The sequence below is a fragment of the Anabas testudineus genome, chromosome 7 (assembly GCF_900324465.2).
Source record: "Anabas testudineus chromosome 7, fAnaTes1.2, whole genome shotgun sequence".
In the NCBI taxonomy this organism is placed as follows: domain Eukaryota; kingdom Metazoa; phylum Chordata; class Actinopteri; order Anabantiformes; family Anabantidae; genus Anabas; species Anabas testudineus.
Genome location: NC_046616.1, coordinates 18,807,319 through 18,823,680, shown reverse-complemented (window position 1 = coordinate 18,823,680; position 16,362 = coordinate 18,807,319). Strand labels below are relative to the sequence as shown.

General features: G+C 39.9%; 1 protein-coding gene across 1 annotated transcript in view; it reads right to left on the bottom strand.

Moving 5' to 3' along the window:
- LOC113167544 (metabotropic glutamate receptor 4) overlaps positions 1-15,514 on the bottom strand; it is a 101,908-nt gene extending 86,394 nt beyond the window's left edge. Inside the window, 1 exon segment of the mRNA XM_026368250.1 lies at positions 14,656-15,514. Coding sequence (XP_026224035.1) covers positions 14,656-15,210 — 555 coding nt within the window. The 5' untranslated portion in view covers positions 15,211-15,514.
- Positions 15,515-16,362: the final 848 nt, after the last annotated feature.

Sequence of the window (16,362 nt, the reverse complement as noted above, 5' to 3'; positions counted from 1 at the left end):
TCGTTTTCACTAAACCTGTCACGTCCACGAGGAGTCCTCAGACCTTGACAGCATTCACAACCTCATTTTAATGCAGACATGTGGATCCCTGGGCAGTGCAGACACACTAATATGTAGTGTGGTGATAGGACTGACAATAGGTTGCAACTTGTTGGGGGTTTTCTGCCCGTTTGCTTCTAAATAAGTTGATAGTGGATGGTGGTTAAAGCGTAAGTGGTTCACTGATGGAAGTTCAGTCCATTTTAATGTGTTCCTTTGTGTTTATAAAACAGCTTCTACAGGACTGGACAGCGTAACAATTTATTATGTGAAATGTGACTTCATTTCTGCAGCTCAGCATCCACTGATGAGGCCTGGGTTCATATTGTTGTTTGGTGGTGTGTTTTACAGGTACAGGTTTTTCCACTGATGTTATTTTTCAATGCAATTTACAGTAGTTATGCACAAGAGGTCTGGAGTCCGGAGCATCCTGTTAGCCAACACATATCACGCAACAGCAATAGGTAATAATTGTTGATATATGAAAAATTAGGAGTCAAGATGTAAGATTTCTGATATTTTCCATCTTGGTCATTGCTCTTTAGAATTTAGCTGTGTAAACAGTCTGGTCAGCGCAAAAGAGACTGACAAATCCACAGCGCCACTGAATAATTCAAAGCACTCTGCCAGCCATTCATCCTGCCAGCTTTTAAAGCCTCTGACTCTGCTATCGATCTGTGTGCTTTGGCTGTGCATTGGATGTGTATTGAATGACCAAAATCAAATGAACAAGATTGTTGAAAAGAATAAAAAAAAAAAAAGTTTTAAGCTTTTAAACTGATACAGGAAAAAATAAAAAATAAACATTTAAAGATGATTAAATCTCTCCAATAAGAAGTTTCTTGACCGAAACTTATGTAGAACATCTGTTGTCATTCAGTAACTCGAAAATGAATCTAGGGTAGGTTTTTATCTGTCCTTTCAATATTATGGGATTTGAATCCCCTCTGAATACTTGAATATCCCTTACGTACTGGAAGGCAACTGATTAGCACCACTTAATTATCTATTACAAAGCTATTAAGAAACTATCCCTGAATAAAAAAGGGGTTATTTCACTGAAGAAGTGAATTAAAAGTTAAAACAGGTAAATTTAAACTAGTTTCTGGCCAGCACCTTTAAATCAAATACTGCAACACAGGACACTTCACAGACTTCCTAAATTAAAGAACTGTCTCTAAGTGTTTGGTGCAGTATGATGAACATTGTGTGTCTGTGCAGTGTCTGGGGTGTCCTTATCTTCCATGTTCTAAAGTGTTTTAATTGTAAACAACTAACTGTGCCGAACTGCACAAAAGGTAATGCAGATTACATTTTCATTTGCATAGATTGCTTAATCAAATCAGAACAAATCCCACAGAGACCGATGCAATAGAATTTCTTGGCAGCAGTGTCTCAGCAGTTCAAACACTGATGTAAACAAATGTGTGTGTGTGTGTGTGTGTGTGGGGGGGGTGATCTGCTCTCATTAGTTTACTCAAATGACTTGAACAAAAAGGTATAATCTCAATTTTAACTGTGCTCTTTTCCATCTCTTCCCCCCTTCGCTTGTGTCTTTCCATCATGAATTACATCAAGGTCAACCTACATATACTGTACAACGTATCTGGGACTCAGAGAGCAAAAGAAAAGCCCTCCTCTCTGCAAAACCCCAATAGCTGGTTTTTAAATATTTCAAAACTCCTTTTTACAGCTTAACTTGCAGAAAAGAGAAGTGGGGCGGTGAAAAGCATTGATAGTACATGCAGTGTGCAGCGGTTAGGAGACAACGGAGTGGGCTAAGTGAATGTGCCTGCAGTTTCTCCTGCTCAAAATCAAGCCGTGCCTAGCTAATGTCTGTAAGCAGTGCAGACCGATTGCCTGAGTGTTTCAATCTAGTCATTCCTGTTTGCGCTTTGACAATGATGCTAACCGACAGCTAACTTCTCCGTGTGTAAGCAAACCGGGCTTTTCACCTAGGGCGGATCTTTGAAGTTTAGGACCTGCAAATGGAAGTAAGAAACATTGGTGTCATACTTTTGATGCGGCTTTTACGAAGACTGACGGCAGCATGAAATATTTATAACAATAAGTAAATTTGCTGAAAATCCTAAAACTCTAGACAGTTGTAGCTCTGCTTTAAAGTTCCAACAGATTCATTACTTTAACAAAACTGTGGCAGCTCACGGTTGACGCCTGCTCCTAATGATTCCAGCTGACGTCTGAAATCTGCCAGATACACTGAGATTAGCTGATGACATTGCACAGCACTTTTAATGGATGACTGTTAAAGGCTACATGCTGTTCTGATATCCACTACAGCAGCAAATTATGCACATGTGCACCTACTGTACCTTATATTTCCCAATCTGAGGCTAAATCACAAGCTGTGTATGATGCGTCTACTTCCAGCAACTGTGACATATTATCAAATACACTTACACAAATACACTAGAAATTACATAAGTTTTGGGGAGAGATTTTCCTGAGTAGTCAGGAATCTTTAGAAAGGCGTCTTTTTCCTATTGTTGCTGTCACGTATAGAGAACATAAAGGGAATTTGATCATTTGCCCACATGTCACATGCAATCCACATCATTTATTATGCAACACTAAATTACTGGGAGACCTATTCATGCATGAAGCACATGTGATTAATGTGCGGAGCATTCGCCAAAACAATTAGTCTGCCGCATCTTGTTTACCATTTAAAAATGCTGCTGTTAACTTCACTGAGCTATGTCCACTGGATTCATGGCTGCTTTAAGAGCTATTTTCCCATCATTCCTCTTGTAGATGCAACATTAACATCCTTTTGGCTGAACAATGCTATCTTTTGTGCTTTTAGAACATTTACCAAAGATGAGATAAAAGCTTAAAAAAAAAAATAGAAAAAACAACACTATGCCGCAGCTGCAGAATTACTGAACGTGTCTATGTTGCCATTGATGCCTCCATTAACACCAACTAGTTGATTAACTGCGAAAACAGTACACAGACAGGTAAAATTCACTGAGTCGATGCTAATGGCTTTTACTCAACACTGTCACTGTCTGCACAGGCAACCTGTTTTAGAGAAGACAAGTGACTGGCCAGATGCATTTGCTTTTGTAATATAACAACTGATTTTGTTATTAAAATTTTTTTTTTTCCCTTTACATGGTTCAAATTGCGGCTAATTCCATGGATTCAAACTGAATTAGATAATTGATGTAAACCATGTTATCCTCCTTATCCGGCTATGACCTTTATCCTGCGCATCTGATCCACCATGAGAAAACACAACAGATTAAACCCCAAGTTTCCTCAGGGTTTATCTGCAGAACTCAGAGCCTACTAAGTACCATTAAAACTAATTTCTGTTTATGTAAAAGTGAGTTTCACCCTCACAATGGGCATAATTACCTCCTGTCTTTAATTGAATATAATTATCTAAAGCTATCCCCCTGCTTAGCTTCTTAATTGCTTATATTGAGGAATATTTCAGTTTTACTGTAAGAGCTATTCAACGGGAGCTATTTCTCATTTACATGAAATACGTGTTTTAACGGGTCTTTCGTTTTTAGTTTTTATTTTGCACGCACCAGAAGTCACATCTTGCCCACAGTACAGTATATAGTGCATCAGGTTTTTTTTATTCATAATGAATAGAGGAGAAATAACGTTACAATTAAGACAAGATTAGCTTCAACTGCTCTATTGTATTCATGTTTTCCAAATCAAACTAAAGGAATTAATACTTTAAGCGAATTTATGTTTCTCCTGAGTCATATAACACACTGGCTGACACGTTGGAAACTCCGTTAAATGTATCAGTGGTATTTGTATTCAAAACACATCAATGATAAAACTAATAGAAAGTTTAATTGGTTACGTTCATTCACAGATATTGATTTCCACCACTTAAATTGTCTTGTCATTTCATAAAGGCGCAACACCTTCAGATGACTTTGCCTCCATTCTCTTCACTCTATCCAGCGTTAATGCTGCTCGGATTTTGAATAATGGTCATGCTCCAGCTGGGTCAGCAGGATCTTGTGGGTTTACAATCTGTACTGTTGACTTTGCCATGTCATTGAAGCACATACAGTAAATCTGGAGTCAAACAAAAGACAGGATGTTGTAATATTAAGAGTAGTAAATCCTCTCACTGATTTAGAAAGTCATGCAGGATGAAGGAAGGAATGTGACATTGTTAATGTGATTAAAGTGCCACTCTGTTGACATTTCATTTACTACGAATCAGCAGTGTTGTGAACTGTCTGTGCAAATGGCTCAAAACGCTGCTAAGGGTAAAGATCATGTTGCAATTTACAGAGTCGCTTCTGAGGAGCCTAATACAGTAGACATTACCAATCACAGATGATATGACCTATGAAATTACTAAAAGTAGTGTGATGTGAAAAAACCTCAACGACCCCAGAGCTCCTGGAGTCAAATCTGTAAATCCTGTACACAGTTGGATGTGAGCAGACAAGGATTATAAAATCTCAAAAAGAAAAGGCTAAACAACATTCACAGACAATAGAGCAGCTTAGAATAATTTTCAAGAACATTATACACACAACATGTTTACATTTCTTAAAAGGAAAGACTATACCAATTCATATTTACTCTTTCTCTAACACAACTAGTACCGTACTAGTAATGGCTGGAGGAAGGCGTAGTTGGACAGTCCAGCCCCACCTACATCAATGCTATGTTCAGGATCTATGGGGAATTTCGGATGCTTGTCAATTTCCAATGTATTTCATCATAGCATCAGGCATTTTGTAAGATCTAAATTGTCAATATAACCCATTACTAATCGTTTTACAGGTAAATTAAAGGAAGTCGAAGGAGCATAACCTTTAGCTCCGTCCTACTCACTTTATTGATTTGAGTGTGTGCAACTCAAGAGTTTCATGCAAGAGCTACAGTAAAGAGCTCAAACATTTAATCACGACAAAAACCTATGGTATTCATTTGTGTCCAGCTTCTGAACTGAAGATCATTCAACGTGAAATGAGTGTTTACCTGCAGCTCTCCTCTCTGTGTTGGTCAGGCAGCTGCTGACAGGATTTTTTTAGAATTAAAATTATGCTCAACAATAACAGGCAGATTAGCTTGGCATGCACTGGTTAATTTACATTAGAATGTAATGACCAAATATAACTGTGTTCTAAGACTACAGATACAATACTGAAAGGAAGGTGTGGGGTTATTAAATAGTAGTTATTTCTCCCAGTAACTTTGAGAGAACAGTTTCAACCTGCAGTGGGAAAGGTGTTTAATAAAATTATATGTCCAGGCAACAAATTCTTGAATTGAACCCCTGCAAATCTGAATACAATGATTTTAAGTGATTTTTTTTATTGACGACATGAAGAATGATAAATTGTTGCACCACACTGCAGCACATAATGACCAGAGACCCACAGTGGCCGATTTAACTTACTTAGCGTACTCAGATACACAGACTTAAGTTGTAATGTTTTAGCAACTAGCATATAGTTTAGTCGACTGGTTCATAAAGAGATTTAAATTTTTAGACTGCTGTTGCAAGGCAGAGTTAATCCCTCTTATGCAGTGACCCAAATAAAACTGAGATCGTCCACTTAAGAAAACAAAAGCATCAATAGTTAAAATGGAAAATGATCCAAAACGAGATAGAGTCTTGTTCATTCTTGCGCTACAACAAGTTTCTATAAAAGTCTGCAAAGTAAGTGAATGTCATCTTTCAAAACGAAGCATCAGATGAGAAAACACAAACAGCATGTGTTGTTTTAGTTCATAATTCCACAGAACAAGGTATTGTTGGTTTTATTATTGATATTATTAAGACTCTTAGATTCCACATTCCCACATAAAGTTCCTGGTGGATAGCCATGAGAGAGAAAATTATCATCTGTAATGTAGTGCAACTAAGATAAGATGACCTACATGATTTGTTACATCAGAGGGCAAATTGCATGTTTAGCTGTGTAATAAACAGTATTATATGAGACAGATCAGCAGTGACTAAGATAAAGCACCTCAGGATACAAAACACTGCTTCAACGTGAAACACAAAATGCTGGTTCCTAAGGAACAAGATTTCACAAAGGATCTGTAGCTAAGCGGCCTCATGAGAAGCGACTATTATTCTTTTTTACAACTATTCTTATTAATTTTACTGTCAGAACTGGTAAACACAGCTACTGTACATAGGAAGTCTGTTTCAATCTGTGCCATGGGTAGAAAGATTATAGAGCATTTTAAGCATTCACACCAACTCCACATAATCATAGTTTGAATTGCTGTACCATTTCATAACAATCATTTAGAAAATTATCCTCAGAGAAGGAGGACAGAGATTTTTACAATTTGCTGCTGTTATGTAAGCACAAAATGTGGCTGTTGTCATACAGACAGAAAATATTACCCCACATAAACTGAATATTTGAGCTAGAAACTGGGACAAATTGTGACATATTCAGCTTAAATGTTAAAAAAATCACCATGTCACTTTAAAAACAAAAATCAATGCCAACATGTTCCAGTTCTTCTGAGACCTTTTGATTGAATGTAGTCAATATAGTCAAAAGCTCTCACATTATGTCAGTGTCCTGGACTTTTATCTTTAGCACCACCAATATTTTAACATTTTCATTTAATATGTTAGTGCTGTATAGGTTCAACAAATAGTACTGGCAACATTAGCATTGCTAAAATAGCAATCATTATATTTGCTAAGGGTAGTATTGTCATTATGAGCGTGTTAGTGACTTTTATCCTGTTCTTCTATGGCAAATTACATTGCTTGGACAATTTACTGAATATGGCCTAGAGAAAGGAGCACGAGCCCCACAATCACAACAGTCTTTGCTCACATGAGTTGCGACATATTGAAGAATATTAAATTGTCTCTTTACAATACCATACTGTTTAACAAAAAAGCTAAATCACAGTGTTGAAAGTATTGAATCAGCTTCCCCCAGCACTATTTCTTGCAACATTATTAGTTGAATGTTCTATTTTCATGGTAAATCCCAACTGCCTCTGACCAGAAAGTGAGTCCCTTTGTGTGACACAGCAGTGACTCATGGGAGCCTCCGTGTTGTCTCATGTGCTTGAAGGCTGGATAATGTCCAAGCTACTTAGCCTAAGGGCGGCCAAACTTTCTGTTTCTGTCCCCGCTGCAGGGTAGGCTGAGGATATCGACTGGCATTCGGCTGACAGAACAATTCCTTTAGGATCTCGGGCAACTTTGTGGTGGCTGTATGAAAATTTTATTATATTGACCTTTTCTTGTTTATATTTATTAGCAAGGAGAAGTGCACAGAAGCTGCAGAGCTGAAATTAATAAATAACTGGCTCCCTCTCTCTCTCTCTCTCTCTTTCTCTCTCTTTCTGTTCTGTTTGAGCTACTGGCAGATTTTTTATTTATAAAGCCATTCTAGTCTAATCTCCCTGGCATTCATTTTCCAATCATAATCTTAGATTACATGGGGCATACAGTACCTGCTATCTGCCCCCAGCATACGGACAGACAGAGATACTTTGAATTTGCAGAGGGAAATTGGATACTCCAGACTAAATGCAAGGTTAAATAAAGAAGGTGATAACGAACTGCATTTTCAGTTCACTGATTTTTTTTTCACCAGCTGACACTGTCATTTTGTCAAGTTACCAAAAAATAAAAAATAAATAAATAAAAGCCACTCTCCCACAATCAATACGGAAGCTGTCATGGCACCATTGATTACTTTTAATTTAAGTCTGTTTGAGCTACTCAAGGTTTTCTGTTTTCTCTTCTCAGGCTTCAAACCTTTCTTCAAATCTGAGTAAATTTTAAGGAGCACAGCCCCACACAGCAGGACAGTGATGGATTGGTGGGTTGATGGCAAGATTATGCAGGTGAGACAGCTGCAAGCCTTTAAGCCCACACTCTTTTCAAGGAAACCGTGTGATGGCTGTGTTCTGTTTGTTGGATTCTGTCGTGAAGAGTTTTGAAGTTTTTTGTTGTTGTTTAGTTTTGTTTGTTTGTTTGTTTTACTTTCATTAAAAAGTCAAGTAAGGTACCAGCTGCACATCTAAAGTTTGAAACTGGTGTAGTGACAGCTCTGACACAGACAACATCAGCAAACCTCGTTGGTGTTTAGGTTGTACTCTTTGCTGTCCCTCTTGGCTTTGAGAATTTCACAGCAGTGCTCAACAGAAAGAAATTACACATTTAAAAAAGGAAAAGACATTTTCCCCTCCTGCCAGCATTCCCTCAGTAGGCCTGCCACTGCACACTAATTAAATGCCAGAAATTAATTTGAGTGAAACCTAACATATCCAGAAAGAATGCACAGGAGGAGACCGTCGCTCAGTAGCTTTTTGTCACTGTGCTGGGTGATTATAAGTAGTGGTTCAGATTGCCTGCAGAGGGATTTGCAAAAGGCAGTAGAAAGGGGATAAAATAGTGCCAAGAATAAAAGGCAAGGTTCTAGGCAGCCTTCAATCATGACTGTCTAGGGAATTGACCATTTGAGCTTGGGTGGGCAAAGTGAGTTGAGTTTGAACTAATCCTGAACTAAAGCAGAGCGGTTCCTCTGGATCTACAGAATGGTACTCTAGATGGGGGACGGCTGCAGTCTTGGGTTAAGACGCTGCACGCTTCAGCTTGATTGATTTGGTCTGCTCAGCTGTAAAAGTCAGGTTGAGGGGCACAGATAATACAGTGGAAAGACCACTGGTCTGTGAACACACTGAAAACAATTGCTTACTGTTTTTAAGGCATTTGCTTGTTTCGCTTTCCTGTTTATTTGTGTTGGTTGGACTTTCCGAGTGTGGGGATTTAAGCGAGTACATGGGATTTATTGGGCACGGGTAGTTGGGTTTCAGGGAACGGGCTATGTGAATGAACTAATGTAGCGTAGTGTGTTCAAATTGCTCACAGCATGGGAGTGAGCCCAGTGAAATTCAAGTCTGCTGTCCAGAACTATTTCTCCTCAATTACCACCCAGTTCCAGGTTGAGGTTAAGGTGACTGGGCACACAATGTCCAGGTGTGATAAAGTACTAACAAGTTGTAGTCACGCTAGACTCTAGGGAGTCGAAATCCTGCTGAAATAGACCAACTACTACAAAGTTTGCTCTCCTTATATATTGATTATCACAACATAAATAGGGCAGTGTAGTAGTTGTCTAACTAACCACACTTCTTTTAAGGTTAAACTTTTACCATCAGCTGTGTCTGTCAACAGAGTGGATATTTGTATGTAGTGGCAAAACCACTCAAATGATCATCAATTTGCAGTCAAACTCATATTTATTAAGCACATTAGCATCTCACAGGTCATCATTTTAGTTTTACAGTCTGCAATTTAACTGGTCCCATCTCAGATACAATACAGATACACATTGTTTTGCCGCAGCCCATAATAGCTCAGTTAGAAATAAGTGGGTGAACATAGTGGAGGATTTAGCAGCTAAAGAGTCCAATATTTCCCTCTGAAATCAATGGAGACCCAAGCTGACCTAAAAGAAAGGCGTCTATCTGACGTCCATTCACGTGACATCTATTTCTCAGAGTAGGTAAAATAGGGAACTGATGCCTAACATACTGAAATCCAATTTTCTTTACTTCAAAAAGGAACGGTCCCACATTATATCTATTTGACCCTTTCAAACTGATCTTTATAGATTCAGTAGCAACATTTGCCATACAACATTTTTATTCTCGTCTAACAGTGATGTAAAGTGATAACACTCATGGCTAGATGAACAGATCAACCATTAACAAGCACAAGTAAAAAGCAGCTGTGTGCATATTTTTGAGAGCCTCTAAAGCTTTCAGTGTGTCTTCACTGTGGGCTGATGGGGTAATCCAATAAGAGCGCTGTCTCAACACAGTGAAATGCTGGAGAGTGCCTGAGGGCTTCTTCCTCTGTCTCTAATGAGAGAGGAGAGAGGTGGAGGCAAGGTCTCTGCTTCACAGAAAGCACAAAAGGCAACTAGTTAACCCTCTTCTTTCTGTATACCTAACTACTACCTCAACTCAACTCGCTTCCTTCCTTCTCCACAGTTCCGAGCTCAGTTCTCCTCAGAGGAAAGACTTGTCCTGCAGACTGACTGTGCCTGCTTGTACCTAATTTAGAGAGCTGCCGTGTGGAAGTTGCCCAAGCTACCCTACTCTTTGTCTGAAAGCATATTATTGTCTCAGTATGTCAGCTTCGAAACCTGAAACACAGAGTATGCTCCTGCAGTTTTGAGCTGCTGCAGAAATATCTCTCAAGCCAGCCAGTGTAGCTGTTTTCAGGAATGTGTAAGAGACACAATCAAAAGCCTGTGGCTTTAATTACACATGATCTGTCTTGAGTATCATAAGCAAACCAACCACTAATTACTTCAAGTACTGGTGCACTTTGCTCCTGCTTGTATAGCAATATAAAGACCTGACTGATGAAAACAGACAAAGAGCTGGACCTAGTGATGAGGGTATGCAGAGAGGGAGCTTTCAACCCCAATCCCTGGGCGTAAATTACGTAACAATATAGTAAAATATTCATGACACACCATGGGGATGGTATCCTGCCTGCTCTGAAGTGCTGAGCAAACACTTCTTGCTCAGCCACTTTAAGACCGTGAGGAGGATAAGGAAAAGCCCAAAAGTGAGGAGCTGAAAAACAATTGCAAGCATGAAGCCAATTACAGCTTCCAGTACAGTCAGAAAACAGATTCTTGTCTGATGAGGATGGCAAACAGCGGGAGTCCCAAAATGACATTGGTGGTATACTATGTTTACTGTAGATTGCATGCTTTCATGCATGTGCATTAAATAATCCATTAGGGACTGTATGGCTTGCCAACACATGAACTGTATTATAGGCAAAAGAAGGCTCACTGTCACTATTTAGTTTTACCCAGAAGCTCAGGTGAGGACAAAGAAATAGGTTGAAAGAGGCCAGGCCTGACTTTTGAAGTCATTAGAGAGAAGTAGTGAGCAGTGAAACCTTCCTAGCTACTCGAGGGAGCCCTACTTATGGTTTTATGCGACTTTAATGATGGAGAAGCGAGCCGGAACCCGCCGAGCCATGCCACGTGAGAGTACAATGTTAGCTTTACTTATCAGTCAATAGCCTCATGGCAAGCACAGAGGATTACATTTAATTGCAGCAGAGTGATTTGTGATGGATTTTGCTGACTTTTACATTCTGACATTTCACAGTGGTAAATTCAAATAGTGTGCACGTTCTCCTTTAACCTGAATCATCTTCTTCTACTTCAGTTATTGATTACCTGCATTTCCCACAATGCAGTTTAACTGCAAAGAAGGATTATTTTGTTTCCAAGTCACCGGAAGCTCCTGCTTTTCCAGGGAGGTGAGAGAAAACAAAAGCTTAATACCTAATACTCTACAGCTGCAGTTTACATTTCACCAGAGATAAAGGCTCTCGGAAAGAGTCACTCCTAAAATGATGGATACAATTAACAAATTGATTCATTTTTATCCATACAAACCAAATTCCCACCTTAATTAAGAACACTGAAGTGGTGCATTTACGAAATGAAAAAAAATGCAGTTAAATAAATTAAAATATCACTAATGAAAGTCACTAAAACAAAGGATAGGATTTGTAGAGATGATGAACTAACATCAAATTAAATTAATTTTGTTTGCAAGAAAATTTAATTCTGAAGAGAAAATTATAGAAACCAGCACAATTCAACAAAAACCAGGAATGATGTGCATCTGGTGCACTACACGAAATTGAAATACTGCACCAGTACAGGGATTACCTCATGCATATGCAATATCATTTTGTGACTCGCTGTAATATTAATATTATTAACAATTCTAAAGCTTGTATATTCTTTTCACCTGGGGCTACTTCCAGGCCCCGTACAAATCACATTTCCATGGCTTCTTGTTTCCCTATCAGTGTGATTCATAAAAAAATTGTTCCGCCTGTCAAGTGCAAAACAGATTGGGTGATTAAAGCCTTTTAAAGCCTCCCAGCTCGTCACAATGTTTATTTGAAAACCTACAGGGAAACATGATGCTTTAAGAGAGATTGCCACCATTGCTGCTAAAACAGTTCTTTTCTCTTCATCTAATCTGCATTAGTGGTAAGATTAGGGAAACCAACACTGACTGAAAAGACAGACCTCTTTGCCTCGTCTGTTACGTATTTTATATTCTGTTCAGTGACACTGTGAGGTGTCCATTGGTGAAAGGCTTGTGTGATCCGTGCAAAAAGATTGACACATTAACTTAAATTTCTCCTACATCTGCCAGAGACAGGTTTTCCAAATATTACAGTGCATGTCTCTTGTCATGATATGTGCTTTTTAGCACTGTAGCATTCTTGTGTGTCCCTCAGTGGGATTCGCTAGTTGTGCTCAAGGTCCTGTCAACGCGGCTGTTCAACCCCACTGGTCTGATACCTTTAAGGCCACTGTCCATCAAAAAAGATTCCTGCTTGCTTTGACCTGATCCCAGAGGGTGAATAATTTGAGCACCCTTTTAGTCCATCTGAGACCAGTGACAATCTGAGTAGCACCACACAAATCTCATTTCTTGCCCAACAACACAGAGTCTTGGATAGTGCAGCTCTAAAGGAAAAGCTTAAATAATTTGTCCCCACTGAAGGATTTGGCATGCTGTTCCAAACAGACAACTCGCTGGCAAAATCCTGCTCAGACAGAGGCTTGCCAATTAGCTGTGTGAAGACATCTCACAAGACTGTGAGTGGACAGGCCCTCCTCTGGCGGTTCATGTGCCCTTCACATGGAGTCTGGCAGCATTAAGAGCCCTGTGTGGTGGAACAGTTGGAGTTGGAGGAAAAATAGTGGCAGTAATCCCAAGTTTTTAGGGCCTCTCTTGAAACATCATTAGCGATGTCATGGGAAGGTGTATGCAATCAGTCTGCACCAGGAGTGTTGTTGGATGGGAGCTGAACCTGCTTGAGGTTCTTCAAGACATCTCCCCTGTCATCTGAAAGGCTTCTTCAGTTCTAACTGACCGGTGATGGTTTCCAGTCACTTCACCTTAGTGGAGTGTTGAACACCTGGGGAAGGGATGTGAAGACTGCCTTGATAAGGTGCAGTAGGACACCTCCTCTGTTTGACATAGATTGCTACCATTATTTTTATGATTTTAAGTCTAGTTGTCATCAGTGGTTACTTATGACCATTACATGATATGTGCAACTGAGAATTTCCTTAGACCTGTACAGTGTTGCTGTACCTGCCAACCTCTGCCATAGCAAAAAGGCTGACTATGAACTGGTAGTCATTCTCAGTGCATAGCAGTAAAACAGAGCGAGCAGGGGAAAAGACATATTGACAAGTGTGATGATGTGCTGAGGCAGTGTACTGACCAACATGTACTCGTATGTATGCCCATGTGTGCATCAGTGTTCAGAGCAATGAGACAGTTCCTTTTTGAGATACACATCACCAACCTCCTATTTGCTCAGTGGCAAAGAAAATAAGAATGTGCATTCCCATGATTCAGAAGTATGTACAACAGGCCTGTGCACAGCGATAGAAAAGGAGAGATGCCTCCTTTGAGTCAGAAAGACCATCCATCACTTTCCCAAACAGCAGCATAGATGTAGGAGTGCAGAATTTATTATGGTTGACTTGTGACATGTCAGTCTGGTTTATGACGTGGCATATTGTACTATTCACCTTTATGCCCTGAGCTTAGTAGTTAGTCAGCCTTAGAATTGCAACAGACAAGTGAGACATTGTTGAATCAATGTCACAGCAGGTGATTCAAGCCTCATCTTCTCTGGAACCTTTTAAAAGATGAAGCCTGTGTGAATAGGAAAAGGCTACATATTGTATTCCTCACAACGCTTATTTGAACACCAGTGGAAGATCAGACCATGTTCTCTGCCTTTCTACTTGTTGCCTAAATGGATTTAGGGTAGTGAAACATCTTACTTTATCTTTAGCCCCTGTAGGGTTTAACAGACTCATAGTCATTGACTGTACTTGCATCTTTGTAGTGAGTATATGCATTTAAAAAAGTAGTCAAGCATGAGGAGCTCATAGGGTTACAATACATAAGCAGTATCTTTCTGTGTTGCATAAATATTTGAGTAAATATTGGGATATTGTAAGAAGAAGACAATCTTTGCTGACAAAGTCCTGGTGCTCAGTAGTTTGGTTGTGGACTGTGGTTTTGACTTGACAATACTGAGCAGGTATTACCTAGGTCCTGTTATAAATTGTTTATATTGTGCTCTGATTTTCACATTATATCAGTATCCGGTGAGCCACGTGCAGAAGCTCATTCTGCACACTATATTCAATAGCAGTGTAATGAGCCCATGGTGCCATGCATGGATTCCCTGAATTAATTAGAAGAAGGTAGCACTGAGGACTCTAGGCAAATGAATGTCGTTAGTAAGGAAAATGATGGTGTGATGATCAGTGCCAGATTTTCTGGACAGTGGGAATAAATGTCTGAAATGAATGTGATTTAAGTTTCTAAGGAAAATAAAAAGGTCAACAGCAAGACAATAAGAACATGGCCTGGGAAATGCTGAAAAAGACTGAGTATACAGTATTTCTGTCATTGTGTGGGTTTGTTCATCCAGTAAAGTGAACTGGTGACATTCACATGGTGTACGAGGACAAAGTAAAGTAAGAACTTAGTGCTGTGGAAGAAACTGACCTTGAAGAGACGCAAAATGTTGGCTACCATGATTGACACAGAGCTGGCAGATGCACCAATCACTCCCACCACTCTCTCAGGCTTAGTGATGATGGGCGGCCCTCCGCTGAGACACTTGACATCAGTCGAGTCTTTCTCAATCAGTGCCTGAACAAATGTCAGCGACTGTTCCAGAGCGTGGGTGTCCCGGGAGCAGGTGTCCAGGATGCGTGCCCCCAGAGATATATTAGGCAGTAGCTCATTGTCATTATTGATACGATCCAGGGCAAATAACATGGCCTCCAGCCTATGGATCCCTTTCTCTTTCTTCAGCTCCCCACAGGCTTTGCCATCGTTCCCTCTCGCGTGCACTGGGAACAGCCCACCCAGAGATATGTCCCCATCAATGCGTATTGAATTGAGGTGAGTGTGGCCTGGCATTTTGGGTTTGGCTGCCAGGGCGATCAAGAAATAACAAGAAAGAAGCAAAACCCAGCAGCAGACACCTCTGTGGCAGCCAGTCCAACCTCTCTCAAAGCCTCCTTGCAGAGTCATAATGAAAGGCCAAATCCGCATCCAAATACAAATTCAGGTCCTTTGAAAATGAAAGCAGTGTGCACACATATAACCACACACACATACAAATGTCCTGAAGGTTAGCTGCAGTATTTTTCAGAGCACTGTCATCTTCAGAAGTCTCTTCTCATGGTTCCTAGCTTTGACACAAACTCAGTAATGCTAATTACATATGCAGCCTTGCTTTATTTATCTCTTCCACTTTCCCGGTTCCTCTATGTTTCAACTCTTTTCCTGCACCTGTGAGTGATGGCTACAAGCATTAACTAAACAGTACAGGGTGAGCTGCAACAGAGGCCGCAGAGAGTTTCTTCACAAAGCAATAACAAAAAGACATTTGCCTCTCTTCTGTGCTTCTCCCAAACCACTTGGGTGCATTTAGTTTTTCCTCCCGGTCCTCCAAGCAGGCAGAAAATCACGGAATGACCCAGTGGGCTCCACTGCAGGCTCCTGCAAAGAAAGGAGAGTTGTGTGAGATACTAAAGAAACAGTAGAAAGAGCTACTTCTGGAAATGAAAGTTCAAATTGAATCACATTAATCTGATTTCAACATTAGTGTTTATGCAGGGGTTTGCCTTTTAATAGTCTTGAACACAGTTAAAGTTTGGCCTTCTTTATGTAAGCACCGACACGGCCGCACTTAGATCAGTGCATACAATACAAGCTCTGTTGCCATGTTCTCTATATTTTAATTGAAATCAAATTTAGAACTGCACAGCATGTTTGCACAGGAAAGTCAGTTCCAGTCTGGTTTCTGGATCAAGTAGAAATAAAACCTAGACCCAGCAGTCTGCACAGGAAATCTGTTCTGTGTTGCACCCCATCCCTCAGCTGCTTTCAGAGCACTGCAATGAATTATTTCTATGTGCCTTGAGCATAACTGATTCGCTGCTGCTTGGCACCTTTCCATGGACTTCATAACCACACACGACTCTGCAGATGCAGATTGTCTCTAGTGTTTGACCAAGAGGTTATGAAATATAGTGCTAAATTAAGAGCCCAGGATTTTGATAATCAAAATCCTCGAGAATATATGTGCTCTTAGCACATCTGAACCATTGTACTGTGGTCTCTCAGATCCATTGTATCACCAGCAGAACTGGATAGTCTGTGTGTGTGCGTGTGTTTGCATATGTGTGTGCATTCCCTCAA